The sequence below is a fragment of the Podarcis melisellensis genome (genome assembly GCF_964234715.1).
Source record: "Podarcis melisellensis genome assembly, chromosome: 4".
In the NCBI taxonomy this organism is placed as follows: Eukaryota; Metazoa; Chordata; class Lepidosauria; order Squamata; family Lacertidae; genus Podarcis; species Podarcis melisellensis.
The window spans coordinates 44,040,717-44,055,624 of record NC_138531.1 but is presented as its reverse complement, the minus strand read 5'-3'; the positions used below and the strand labels follow the sequence as shown (position 1 = coordinate 44,055,624).

General features: G+C 38.6%; 1 protein-coding gene across 5 annotated transcripts in view; it reads right to left on the bottom strand.

The window, feature by feature from the left end:
- The window catches only part of IL1RAPL1 (interleukin 1 receptor accessory protein like 1), a 638,619-nt gene that overhangs the window by 144,026 nt on the left and 479,685 nt on the right, over positions 1 to 14,908 (bottom strand). For all 5 annotated transcript variants that reach the window (XM_081908987.1, XM_081908983.1, XM_081908985.1 and 2 more), the window contains one exon: positions 8,251 to 8,325. In XM_081908987.1, coding sequence (XP_081765113.1) covers positions 8,251 to 8,325 — 75 coding nt within the window. The remainder of the gene's footprint in view (positions 1 to 8,250; positions 8,326 to 14,908) is intronic.

Sequence of the window (14,908 nt, the reverse complement as noted above, 5' to 3'; positions counted from 1 at the left end):
TGGCTCCTCACAAACTCATAACAGTATATAGGAAGAAATGGCTTAAAACATCAATGCAAATCTTCTGAATAAACTCACTGGTTTTACTCTGTACCACTTGAAGCCCCTGGCTGTATACTCTCTCTGTGTGTGGGAAATCCAATATAACTTGAAAGCTGGGAAGCATAGACGTCTGGTGGACAGACATTTAAACAGACACTAGTCTGACTACCTGTGGCAAGTAAAAATCTACCCACCTTGGGTAGTCAGGTAGGAAAGGCTTTGTTTTTCCCCTTGCTAACAATAGGTGTGAGCAGTTGGCTACTAATTTATATGAATCTATCTGGAAGGCTACCATAATTTTTTTATGATCACTGCCATACATCAGGACTTAGTAAAAATGACAATTTTGCCGTAGATATTGCTGAGTTACATGAAGAAAATATTCATCATGCTTTATAGTATGCTTTAGTCTTGAGATGCCATACTAACAAATCTTACATGACAGTAACATGCTTAAATCTGACAATGGATAGTTAAGATGAAAGAATATAGAAATGCCAAAACTGGAATAAGGTCAAATGAAAGCCCTCCTATAAAAATACAAAACAGCTGTTGGCTATTGCTTTTCTCTGGAGTTAGGACTTGAGTTTATATTTACTAATTCACTTAGATTAGCTTTGCTGCACAAGAATCCATTAACACTCTTCTTTAGAATAACATTAATAAAACAAGATTGTCTTTATATTTTTTTCAAAAACTGATATGTGATGTTCCTCAATAGAATGCACATAGTGCAATTGTTTAATTCTAAACACGCGCCAAACAACAGAATTATTAGAAACTTGGCAGAAAGTCCTTGGTACTAGTAATATCAAAAAAACAAGCAATAAAATAGTTTTAAAGTGCAATCCTTTACCTACTTTCCTGGGACTGAGTCTCATTGAACTCAATGAGGATTACTTCTGCGTAGAAGTATATATTTTTGTGCTGTTAGCTACTGAGATCTCTGAATTCTGAAAGCTGCCAGAATTTCTAGTTAGGTGACGCAGAGCACTTTCAGTAACTTAGGAAAATGTCCATATGTACAAGGCTCTGTTTTATACAGTGTCAGATCAATAGTCCATATTTCTGATGGATAGCCACTGCAAAATATTGAGTGTAGGTGTGTCTTACTGAGATACTTTAGCTGCCTGGGAATGATGGGTTGTAGTTCAAAACATCTGGAGGGGGTGGCAGGGGTTGCTTTACACACTGTATTCAGCATATATGATACCTACTGTTTTATTATCATTCTTGTGCAATTTCTAACCTGAATGCAGCTGTAAAATTGTGAGGCAAATGTCCACTAAAAACTCCCAAGTGATTCCTAATTGCCAGCAGAGTCGAGGATAGTATTATGGTATTTCACTGTTGCCTAACCAGATGGTATTATGCCATGGACTATTTTACTATTTGGCTTACAGAACATAGCCAAAGCCACAAAGCCAAATTTACTGAGAAAGTGTTGACTTTCAACACACTGATTTACCACTCAAGAGCTGTATATAATGATTTTTTTTTTTAAGGAGGAGAATAGTTTTCTATTAAGAATGGGCAAGGCAAGAGGCACTACAATATGCAAAGCACATTGTGGTTACATTTATTGTGTTAATGGTTTCCTTACCAGAGCTACCCTATAATTCACTAGATATGGGGATTTCCTTATGGCTGCCAAGTTTTGTTTTTGAGGTTACGTCTTTGTAATTAATTGAGGATGAACAGAGCTGTTTCTTGGCAAAGAAATTCACTCAACTAATGATCAAATACTACTAATTGCATCATAGTTTCACCAAGGGTCACGTCTCACTAGAATTCCTGCTAATAGCTGTCCAAGATAGACAACAGCTAACAGGAGTTTGTAAATCTTATTATATCTCATGACTTTCACACATTTGTGTGAACATGCATTTGTCAGCAGTCATCCCAAACAATTTCCCCTTCCTTTAGCCCACTACCTCCATTCCATAATGGTCAGTTTAGTTGATTCCTAAGGGGCATGCATAGCTTTTATTTCTTGTTGTGACTGCTGGATTGTTACAGGACTAGACAGAGCGGAATATATCTGAATCACAGTTTCATACAACAGCAGCAAATCTTTCATTGGAGAGATAATACTCCAGAGTCAACTTTTTTTTGCGCCTTAGACAGGCCAATTAACACTTTAAAAAAATAGTAACAATAAGGAAAGAAAAACGCTGGATGGCTCCGGCTTCTCTAAGACCTCTGACAAAGATCTTCATACACTTAATGAGAAGTGCTTTGCAGACAAAATTTCAAACATTTTACAAGTGCAAATATCATTCTAAGTGTTACAGCTTTAGAAGGGTCGTTGTTTCTCATACTTAATTAGAGCTAAAGATTTCATTGCCAAGATTTTCTTATTTAAAAAAGGTACCAAAGGGACCAATATCAATACAATAAAACTTAATCAGCTCCCTTTGTAGGTCATATGACCAACATTGTGCCAGAGGAACTGCTGACACTGTGTAGGAAGTCTCCTGATCATGAAGTGATCAGATTTAGTTATTCCACTTGTTCTGTAATTTTATCAGAACTTCCAATCAGGGATAACTTCATGAAAACTTAAGGGATTCAGAACAACTAGCTGCTATGCAGCACCCCAAAGGAACACAAGCTAGTTCAAAATACTTGCCATGTGACTCTGGAATACATTTCATTATATTAATCGGCCACTTTGTAGTTGCAGCCACAGCTTTTGTAACTGCAATAACAGCAGAAAGGGCAGCTGCTGCATCCCAACAGATCTTGATTCAGATGATACATTCTCAGTGCAACGTGTTCCCGGGGACACTCAGAGGACATCACTAGGAGACAAAGCTGACCATGTGAACTAGGCCTGTGATTTATATTCATGACAAGGGCCAGCTACTAACATTATTTCCCAATATTAAAGGATACAAACCATAAATCATGAGCTTCTTGCATAAGGAAATCAGTGCTCTCCTAGGAAGCTGTGATTTATACGATGCACTTTAATCAATGTTTGACAAATATTTCATCTCTAGCTACATTTGGACTTGGGGAAAGCAGATATTTGTGGCTATGTGCGAAGAGAAAACTTCCTGCAAAAATGGATGCATTTGGTAGAATGCAGACACTGGTGCACTTGGCAAGAGTTTATTACAGGCAAAGCAGTGTTTCAGTTGAAAAGTAAAGAAAGGAAATGAAGGGTTGTAAACTGACCAGGCTAGCAAAATCAGAAAGAAAGAAAGAAAGAAAGAAAGAAAGAAAGAAAGAAAGAAAGAAAGAAAGAAATCCTGATTTGAAAGTATTTTTTTTTATTATTACATAAAGTTAGATCAAAACTGAATACAGGAACATAAGCATCAGGAATACGTTTTTGTCAGTAAGAGCTGTTCAACAATGGAACAGACTTCCAAAAGAGGTGTTGGACTCTCCTTCCTTGGAGGTTTTTAAGCAGAGGTTGGATGACCATCTGCCATGTATGATCTAGCTGAGACTGCTGCATTGCAGGGGTTGGGCTAGATGACCCCTGGGGTCCCTTCCAACTCTACAATTTTTCGACTCTGTGATTCTATGATCCTGAAATCTCAAGGTTAGATGGTACCCTTTCAATCTGCTGTCCAAGTAAACTGGGACTGAGAGACTTCCCATAGGTGACTGAATCAAGGTCAGCATAGATTTCAAACACAGCAGTTACTGAACAGAGAGAATCCATCCTTTTTTCTAAGACTCGTTTTCCTTCACACCACTCGAGAATGAAAGATTTGTATCTAATTTAAAGTAGTGTGTTTAGTGCTGAGTCTGCTTTTATTTACAATCTACCCTTCAGCGCCTCTGCTAAAAGTGAAATGGCAATTGCTTTTAAAACGACCCATTTTCATGGCGCTTCTATGTTAAAATTGTACTGCAAATATCAAAAATAGAAAAAAAAGGTTTATTGAGTCCAACTTGGTGAACTGAATGTCCCTACATTGTTAAGAGTATTTCTTTCTATTTATCTTCTTAGAATTTATTAATCTTCCTCAAAGGTTTCAGTTGCTAATTTACTAATCAACTGTAAATTTCCAATTAATGAAGTAATGATAATTTGTTGAAGGAACAAACTTATTAACATGATTTTAAGCTCATACAAAAAGCTGAGATGCCATATGAACTTATAAATGTAAGCAATAGATTTATAATGAATTGTAATTATTTGTAGAACCTTAATTATCTGTAGAAAGATTGCTGAGTTAAACCATTTCTATAGTTAAAAATAAATTCAGAGTTCTGACTCATAGTAATGTTAAGTTGCGGTTCTTACTTTGAAGTGAGTATGATTCACATCACTGATACTGGGACTGCAAATACATAATGCTTTAAAACCACATTCAAAGCACACATTTTCCCCTCCAAAGAATTCTGAGCACCGTAGTTTGTTAAGTGTGGCTGTGAACTACATTGCCCAGAATTCTTTGAGGGGTGGTGGTGGAATGTGTGCTTTGAATGGGCATAGCTTGGGTAAAGAAAGATTCTGCCCAAAGGACTTCCTAAACATATGCACCTATAGCTGAGCTGAGACTATGGTATTAAGTCTGCCAATAAATCCTCCTGCTCCTTCTCCCACTGTAAGAAATTATAGTGGATGCCTCCTTCCCAGTAGCCCAGGTGCTCTGTGTCGGAACTCCGCTCAGCCAAGCCGATAAGGCCTCATCTTCATCCGAGCTGAGCCTATGAAATCGCTTCCGACGATTGATGAGGCCTCAAGCATATTCTATCCAGCAGGGTTCCCAGCACAGGGAAGAGACAAGAGGTTTGGCTACATTGTAAAGAGTTTTATTTCTAAACTACGCAGAACAGAAAAGACATCCTCTCTCTATGAAAGCAGAGAGCAACTGAACAAAGGAACAAAGGAAACAGGAAACCACTAACGTCACATCCCGTCTCCCTTTCCCGTGAGACTTGAAGGTCTCTGGAATGTAAACAGAGTTTCGTGACTCCACGCAGCTGCACAGCGATCACAGAAACTAACACTCTGCAGGTGTCCACCAACTTCCTCCTTGTTCGAATTCCTTCTGTAAAGAAGGAACCACGCATTGGTTCTGTGCTGGGCTTTTTCCTATTGGTCACCTCTTCTCTCAGTCAGGTTCCTTTGCTCCTCCTCATCCTGGCAGTGTCTACCTGCTTAGTTTGGCGACTCTTCTCTGTTTAACTCTCCCTTTGTCTACACTCTGGTGCAGCTGAGCTACCTTTCAGCTATTTCACTAGGCTTACCAGAATGGCATCCTGGTAGATTGATGAAGGTTGCTGCCATTGTAGTTGGAATACCTTGGGGACCTTTCTATTACTGAACGAGGCAGTAGAGGGTTTCAAGTCCCCCTCCCCTTTTATCTAAAGATAAGTTTACTGATGTTTCATGATGTAGTGTCATCCCTGTTGTACCATCGTGTATGGAGCAGAACTCAGCTCATTGCAGCTTTGTTGATTAAAGCAGATGTTTTCATTTAAGAGAAAGGGGAAAATCACAAACCCACAGGTACCTTGTGTACTGATGGTAAACCCCACTGAATGCCCATGCCCCAAATAATTAGATGTTGCGTTTCCACCATGAAGATTGTTAAAAATCCTTGCTTTTGTTTAGTCCAGCAAAATCTGGAGGGTCCACAGGTTTTCCAGCCTTTATCTAACACATTCCTTGGACTAGTGGGATGTTTTGAAAATATTGTTACCTATGCTCCAGCTTTAAGCAGGAGGTTCTAAGCAGCTAAAAAAGAAAAGAAAAGTGACAAAGAGCACAACTCCAACTCTTTTTTCATTTAGGCTGAGATGTGAAAGAATGCAGGCTGTGCTTTAGGTTGTCTGTTAAAATTTGTGGGAAAGTGAATCTAATTTTCTCTGTCTTCTTTGGTTTCAGAAAGGGTTTTTAGGCACCTCCTTTGGAAGCAAAACTGAGACTATTTCCTAAAAGATGATGACATCTTTGTGCTGTCTTGTCTAGTGAAGTGGAGCAAAACTCCTGCCAGGGGAAACTTATTTTGTTGTTTCTATAAACTGCATGGCCATTGGGGAGTTTTGTTTGGCCTGCCACAACTAACTGCTTTATAATTCTGCCTCAGTGAGGGAAGCGGTTGAAGAAAATACAAGACAGATTTCTATGAAACCCCACTCCACAATTTTCTCTTACAATTTTCTCATATGTTTTCACAGACAGCTTGGTGTCTTAAGCATTCACCTATTCCTTGTAGCAGTAAAAACAAACAAACCAAATATTGAGAGGTTGATCCTCTTGAGTAGAAAATAACCATGTGTATTATTAAAAGCCCCTCTGCAACTCAAATCCTAAATGCATTATTTAAACACAGATATTGATTAATTCAAATGAACCACTTAGTAAAAGCGGAGAAGAGCTTATATTATCTTATTCTTGACCTCCATTAGCTTTCCTGTCAGAACTTGATTGAAACCTGTTCAAGAGAGTTAGTACATATGGTTTATACATTCTGTTTACACATTTTGAGAGATTTATTTTCAATCTGGCCTTAATTAATGTATTATTTACCATGTTGCCTTTCTACATGACGTATGTGCTTCATTGGAAACAGAATTTCCAGAATTTTCCTTTTATCTGAAATTTTAATATTTGCAGTATGCATTTGATCAGACCCACAGTGAGCTACTACTTCAACAAATGCTTTCTGATCAAAAGGTTAGACATATTTCTACCTCTCATAGGACTAGCCATTGCAAACCCAATGCTTTCTTATGTTCTGTGGTAAGTTTATAAAAATGTGCATTCCCATTTTAAATAGAATACTGCTTCTCAGGTCAGGTTCAGAACTTCCGGCGCTGTCCACACATATGAGAATATGACCGTAATAATTTATCTTTAACACACCAAGAACTGCAGAACTCAGAAGCCAAACAGGAACTTGCAGTATGCCAATTAACTGTTTGGAGTCAGAAATTAGTACCAGCTTAATTATAATTTGCCAATCTAGTAATACTTCAAAGATGCCTAAGAAGATGTCTAATATTTCACATTCCTTGATCATAATTAAGTAAGACAGATGGTATGCAGTTAAACACAAGAGTCATCATAGTAATACAACAAAACATCAATGGTAATATTTAGAAGCCAAACTTGTACTCTGCAAAGTCAGGCAGACGCATAAATTCCATTGATATGATCACATACAAGGCTAGAATAAATCATTGCTTGTTCTTTTAAAAAGACATAATATTATAGAAAGTGCAACTGACTACCAACAAATATTATTTTCTTCAAACAATCTAATGTATATTGAAGCCCTGTTCTGGCAATATTGAGATGGTAATATCATAAGGGTAGTGTTTTTTCTGAGGAAGTTAACTTTTCAGGTTTTTAAGCAGAGGGTGCTTTCACAAATGGCTCTATATGTAAAAATAGATGCTTTAAAATGGCGCTAAAGTCCACCATGTAAGGCCTTTACTATGAAAAAAAGTTGAGAATTAGTCTTAAGACCTGTAGTTTCCAAGTGAACATATGACAAAGACCCAAAAAACCACATTCATTAAATGCCACTAACATAGACTAGACCTGCCATGGCAGTGGAAGATAGCATTAAAAATTAGATAGCAGTGGTGACAACACTCTATTCTGTAGTTACCAAAGAGTCACAAACATAACGCAGGGAATTTCACAGTGAATTATAAACCATTGAAATTCAGTTATAATCTGACAATCTGACAAAATGAACAAAGTAAATGCTCTTTTGGAGATATGAAAGTATGACTTAATATAGCTTAAAAATCCACGTATGGGTAAAACAAAAATTCAGTACATTTGGTTCAAAGTCAACAAACCATGTAGCACTCAGAATCATCAGGAAAATTGGCTTCTGTACTTGCAATACTCACAGCCTTCCCAAATATTTCGGACTATAAATCTTATCAACACTGACCATTGGCAGTTATAGCCCCAAAACATCAATTGAGCTGTTCAATTTGACTTCTCCTCCACTTTTAGTTAACTTCCCTTAACTATTACTTGTAAACAGAATAACTGCAAACTATGGAAAGAAAATGACACCTTCCTTTTTAACAATGATCAGTTATAATATTAAATACAATAGAATCAATGCAAATGTGTCATTATTATAACCTAACCTCAAACATATCTGCGCAAAAGCACAGTGCAATGTCATCTCTAGTTTTGATTTTAATTGTTAATGCCTTCATCAAACATTAAGACACAGCAGACATCAGCACTTCCTGAATGCAACTTACCCAGCTGTGTCTCCTGAATTGTCAGTTTACTCTCTGAAGGATATAAAAGCTTTGGTGGTTTTTCTGTTAGTGGTGCTGCAGGGAGAAAAAAAGAAGCATGGTCATTCTGAATATTCCTGAATAAGAATATTTTGACACGTGAAATCAGGGTATACTTTAAATAAACAGAACAGGAGTCCCCTAGCTCCCCCCCCCCATGTTTTCTGAAACAGTATTAACAATTGCTTTGATTTTAACATTTTCATTGGCGCATGTCTTGTGCACTTACACCGTTATTGTCCCACTTTGAACAAACAAGTTTGGTAGGGTTTTGCAGTGTTTCATACACTATGAATCTTACATGCAGAGAAGGAATGACAGAAAAAGCCAGGGGGGGGGGGGAAAACAGAAAGCAGGTCGGGACAAAAGCAAATGGATTTATACAGAGTGGAATTAAGAAGGAAGAAAATTGTGGTGAAGACTCAGAATTGATATAGAAGGTGGAAAGAAATTACTATATGGAATTAAAGTATGGGGGTATGTATTTGTGAGAAAGGGAAAAATGAGTGATTTTAGTAAAAGCATTTCAAATAGATTAAGATGAATAATAAAAAGGAGTGAGGAAGAGCCGCAGTAGCTTGAGAAAGAAATGTATACAATGTTTTTTGCAGAAATGTGTCATTCTACAACCTTTTTTTACCTCCTTGTTCAATTAATTTAATACTCAAAACCAAAATATCTGTGTACAAGGCAATTTGACACAAATGGGGGCACTTTAAAGTTACCTCTGATTATATTTTTTATTTATTTACAAAGGAAGATAAACTACCCTTCAATGTGAGATGAGCAGCTTCTCTAAAAACATATTTTTTAACGATAGCTTTACAGTTACCCATATAAATGTATTGAATTTATACCCCACCCTTCCTCCCTGAAGAGCCTAGACCAGAATGTAGATGGGCCCAGTAGTGGACTTTGGGTCCTCAAATTCCCATGGTGCCCTGTGTGACACTTAAATTTGGCACCCCCTGCCTCTCACGCTCCATTTTGCAGCATTGTTGTGGCGTCCCCTTCAGCATGGCTCCCAGTGCCACTGCTGTGGTTGCACCACCCTAAAACTGCCTCTGCTGCGCCAGACATTGCAGAGAAGCTCTAAAAGAAATCCAAGCATGAAAGACTCATCATTTCCTTATCTTTTTCCAGCACTTAATTTCTAAGTTGGGAGCTGCTGAAGCTTAAGTCTTTCTGAAAGTCACACCTTCTATGCAAACTGACATTTATCAGGGATAAACTACATGAATCTTCACTGTGAATGCAATAATAAAGTGGGACCTGCCATAAAATGTTGCAGTACAGAGTAGTATTAGGCCAAAGTATTCAGCCAGAGGGTTCCCCCGTCCCAGGTTTTTGTTGGTGGGAAGAGTGGCTCCTAAAGATTGCTGCAATCTTTAGCAATGGTGGCAAATTCTTATAATGCAGGCTTCCTCAAATTTGGCCTTCCAGGTGTTTTTGGCCTACAACCCCCTGATCCCTAGCTAGCAGGACCAGTGGTCAGGGATGGTGGGAATTGTAGTCTCTAAACATCTGGAGGGCCGAGTTTAAGGAAGCCTGTTATAATGTGTGGTAGGGATGTGTCTCCATTCCAAGGAGCTGCCTTATGTTTCTCTCCTTCCCCCTTAAGACACACACAAAAGCATTGTCGTCACTTTCAGCAGTGGTTGCCTATAAATAAAGGATGCTATATCATGATACGGTTTTGTTGCCAGGGGCTTAATTGGTGATGGTCCTGTTGAGAGATGGCTGCCACCCGTGGGTAGCTGGAATGGACAAAATAGAATGAAGGACAGTAGAATTCAGAGGACAGTAGACGAGTGTCTACAGATATGCAAAAATGTTTTATTTTATCTATGTGTAACAATACATATGAGAAATCATTTAATCATTTAATAGCGCTAGATAATGGGCTGTCTTTAATTTGAAATAGACATGCCTTGCTTTAATTACCTTTGCTCCGACTACTTTTCACAAAGCACCCACTTAAAATTAAAAGCAAGGATGGTTGAGGATTTTAGTCTACTCCATAATTTGGCATGAAGTTTTTTTTATTCAGCCGAACCAGCAGTTGAAACAGAACATAGATCTATGGTTTAGTCCTTTCCAAACACTGGATCAATCATTCTACTTTTGAGGTGCACCCAGGGCTGCTTCCCATTTCTTAAAAATCCTCTAAAAGCTGCTTGAAGCAGCTTGAAGCAGCTTGAGAGCAAAGCACCTCCACTGTGCTGCGTAAAAATGCTTTCAGAAAGAGCGCAGGAAGTGGCTGCATATCCCTGTTGGGGCATGTGCAGAGTGCCCATTCAACACACCAACGGAGTGTGCCAATGGAACAGAAAAACACCAGACAGTTCTAGTTAGACTCAGTCCCTTTACTGACAGTATAATGCAGTTCCATAACTTACAGGTTACACACAGTGGTAATATACAGCATACAGTCTTTCCATCAGCATACAGCCTCCTTGCAGTGTTCCAACACAGACTAGGCTCTGGCCAAGGGCAGGCACCAAGAACAAACTTGCTTCAAACACAAGAATCACTCTCACAGGCTTGCTGACTCACTCTCACATGATTAACTAGTCACAGGTGCAGGATAAACACACCCAATTAACCAGCATACCTAATTTAACCTGTTCTTGTCCTTTTTCTCTGCATGCAGAAGCCCTTATCCATTAACAATCCCATCCAGTGTAATTGTACACAGTGGTAAATTCAGATGCTCCCCTGTAGTCATGTGAGGACCCTATACATATAAAAAAAACTCATAGAAAGGGGTTTGTCTTACTTACAAAGACATGTATCCTTCCATGTACACATTTCCTCATTTCCTTCTCCTTCACTATTTCCAACTACGTTATTTGTTTGGAAGGGTTGGTTGATTGGAGAAAATATTAAATCACCTAGATATGATTCTTTTTCTTAAACACACACACACACACACTAATTTGACTGCTACCTTATCAGTAGTTTGTCATATCTTCTATTTAAAGACTCTAAGTTATCAACACAGAGACATCTTTCAGAGAATGTCCACTATGCCATTTAAATGTAGATTTGCCTTTTTTTTGTCAAGCTCAGCTCAATTATTCCTTATCAGATAGCATTTCTACAGCCACTGTTCTAAATCTCTTAAGTTGCTTCAAAGCAGACCTTCTGTCAAAGGTAAAGCAACTGCTGGAATAATCCTAGTACAAAGGACATGTAGGATAGGGAACAACAAATTCCATTTATTTAACAAACTGATACATTACTTACCTGAGGCCTTGGACCTCAGGTGGCAGCTTTCTGTGTGAAAAATAATAGACTTTTTAAACTGCACAGGGATTAGGGATGTTAGCCTCACAATACTCTTTTGGTGTGTGAGGTACAACATATCTGTAGCATCAGCCTGGCTTACAGCAGCCCTGTCATTGTAAGGGAAACCAGGCTATGAAGTAGTTGCTTGAGGTTCTGTTTCTATGGTCCCAGACCTTGACGCTCAAGATCTTACTGAGTTCTAGCATATATACAGCAGAATACTTGCCTTCTGGCTTGCTGTAGGATTTGTATAAATTATGGGTACTATTAATGTAAGAAGTCCTGTCAGGAAAACCCCTTGTGCAAGTGGGCTTCTCCCCTCTCCCTCCATGTACCCTCCCAAAGTTGGATATGGGGGCTCAGGTGAACTCTATAACAGTGTGCAGTGGAGTGGGGGATTGCTCTGTCTGGCAAGCCTAAATGCTTGCTGTGACAGAAATATCACCTATATATACAGTATATACATATTCATTTAAAATAAATGAATTCATTTGAATAGAGGGAGTCGTGCACAGTTGAAAGCACATAACTCTTAACAGTAGCAATCATGTGCATAATTAATGTGTCAAGAGAGCACTGTAAAGTAGAGCACAATGCAATTTGCTCTTCTTTCAGTTTAGCACCCCTAAAAAAAATCAACAGCAGTTCCAGAGCATGCATTTGAATAAGAATAGTGAACAGTGGGGAGTCAATTGCTAAACAAAGCATTTCTGAAACAGACCAACTCCCTTCAAGGTGATTTACCACCTATGTCCTACAGACTAAGAATGGCTAACAACACAATCCTAACCGTGTCTACTCATAAGTCCTGTTGAATTAAACAGGACTTACTCCCAGGTTAGTGGGTTTAGGATTGTAGCAGGTGTCTTACACCTGCCACAAAAATACCTTTAACAAATAATCTATTACAAAGTTCCCATCTACTACCAGCTTGTTCAGATATCAGATAATCATTTTCTTTTTTGTTACAGTGAGAATTTGAATAAATGCTAGATTTCTAACCCATATAGTCATAACATTCTCTTTATCTCATTTAGACAATAGGTACTGGGATGCTAAAAACTGAAGAGCTCGTGTAGTGAATCCACCATGGAAACAGATGAACCAATAAGAAACAAGGGTCCTATTGTTATGCAAATGTATTTGGCAGTAAAACTGGTGACAGAAATGCATAACAAAATGTAGGAACTGTGTAGGCAAAACTGTTTCCAAATGACTGTTCACAAAGTTTTAAATAATGTGGCCCCTAATGACCAGGGACAGGTTGGGAGTATTTGGGGTGGAGAACACATGTGCAAACAGATGTTGAGATTCCTCATTATCTGCTCATCTCTAATTGAAGCTGACATGACATTTGAGCTAGTCTAGTAACTAAGGGAGGCTGCACATATTGCTTCTTTTCTATATTAGTCTTCTTGAACATTCACAGCAATTCCCAGTGCTCGGCCAGGGAAAAGATAAATGCTCTAAAAATCTACAATAACCAAAATGGTGCCCTCGCAGATGGATATGCTGTCTTAAAAAACAACACACAAAAAACACTACCCAGCAAAAACAACAAAGACTGATGGGGAGAAATATATTAGCTTCAAATCTTGCAGTTCAAGATTAACACTTTATTATGGATTTTGCACAGTGCATCTATATAGGCTTCTGATCTGAATTATATCCATTCTCACTTTGGTGACTGTACATTACTACAATGATTTATAAGGCAGGGCATTGTATTATCCCATTTTTCAGAAGAGAATGTTGTCAACTAAGTGGCTGTCATAAGGGTCTCCAGTTAGGCTCTAGCTGACTTATAATTTAACCCCTGTCTTCAACATGCAACCCACTTCTCTGAAATAAAATATGAAACTTTTGAACTGTACAGCAAAATATAAGGTATTGCAAGTCTTTCCTAAGATTCAAAAGGTCTTCTGATTTCTTAAAATGCTTAAAACTGTTACAAATAAAGTAGTGCAACACCCTGAAAAGGGTTGTGATGTAAATCTACTAAAATGAAAAAAGGGAATGACATGATTCAGTTGCATGATTTAATGCAATGTACTGCTTGTCGTGACAATGCCAGTTGAATATCTGTCTATTCAAGCCCTTTCTTCATTCTTAAAATGGTCGTTCCAACTGTAATACTGCTAATGTTGCACTACCTAATTGTTTTCTAAGTCCTTCCAATTCTCTTAAATATAATAGAGCAGATACTATTATACTGAACTAGCTCTAACTGACACTCAGTTACATCATTAAGCTGGTAACTTTCTGTAAATTATATCTGCTCAGCATTCCCTTTCCCCCTCTTTTTTTCTTGAGAGCAGGAAGTGAAGTCTCCACAAACTTGCTTGTATTTAGTAGTTTGCAACACAGAAAAGTTACTTTTCAAAGGTGGAATTGTAATCCTGGGCAAATGAGGTTGGGTGGCTTAGGCTGATTTAAATGCTTGCCCTTCCTGTAGCTCCACATGCTCATGGGATGTGAATCAGACAGGCAACGAAGCCAAAGGCAGGATGAATAGGTGCAATTCCAACTCATCCTGTAGGCAGATTACCATGCAGCTTAAAGAATTCTGAGAGTAAAGGAGAATCTGTCTGCTGAGCAAAAATTTCGGCCCATACACTGGCAACCTCTCCCCTAGACCACTGCAGTCCTTTTCTCTCTGGTCTTCTGTGGTGCCATCTTGGTCTGCTTACATGTATTCCATCCCTTCCTTGCTTTGATCAAGTAGTATTGCACCTTAAATCCCTACACGGGCATTCTGTCTGCTCCTGATCTGTGGGACATTGAGACATTAATGGAACAGGTGAATGCACATCAAAGCACAGAGCAGAAAAGAACAGGACCTTGGACAGTTCAAAGGGCAGCCTGCAGTCTGACCTGTTTTCCTCCTAAGAGGCAGATAAAGATGTTGCCTCTGCAGAAAGCTAGAGCCAAATGAAGTCTTATGTGGACTGTCAAGACCTGGAGTTTGATAGGTTCCCTGGTAGAGCCAGCTGACCACAGATGTCTGTGCAAGTTATCAATGTCATAAATTGACAAAAAGGGTGAGAGGACCATATCCTTTTCAGTGTATAGACGTTTCACTGCCTTGTTAACAGGAGGTGATGCCCATGTCTACTAGAATATCAGAAATATTTAAAAGCCAGAGATACGAGAAACGACCCTCTTATGTTCCTTCACTTATCCCCTCCCGAATTCTACTTCTCCTGATCTTTGCTTTCGCTGGAATTTCTAAACATATTTGTGAAACCATACCATGTAACTCAGTATGTTCTTGGACTGGTTAGAATAGAACTAGTGTGCTAACAGGACTTAATTCTATTGAGGACTC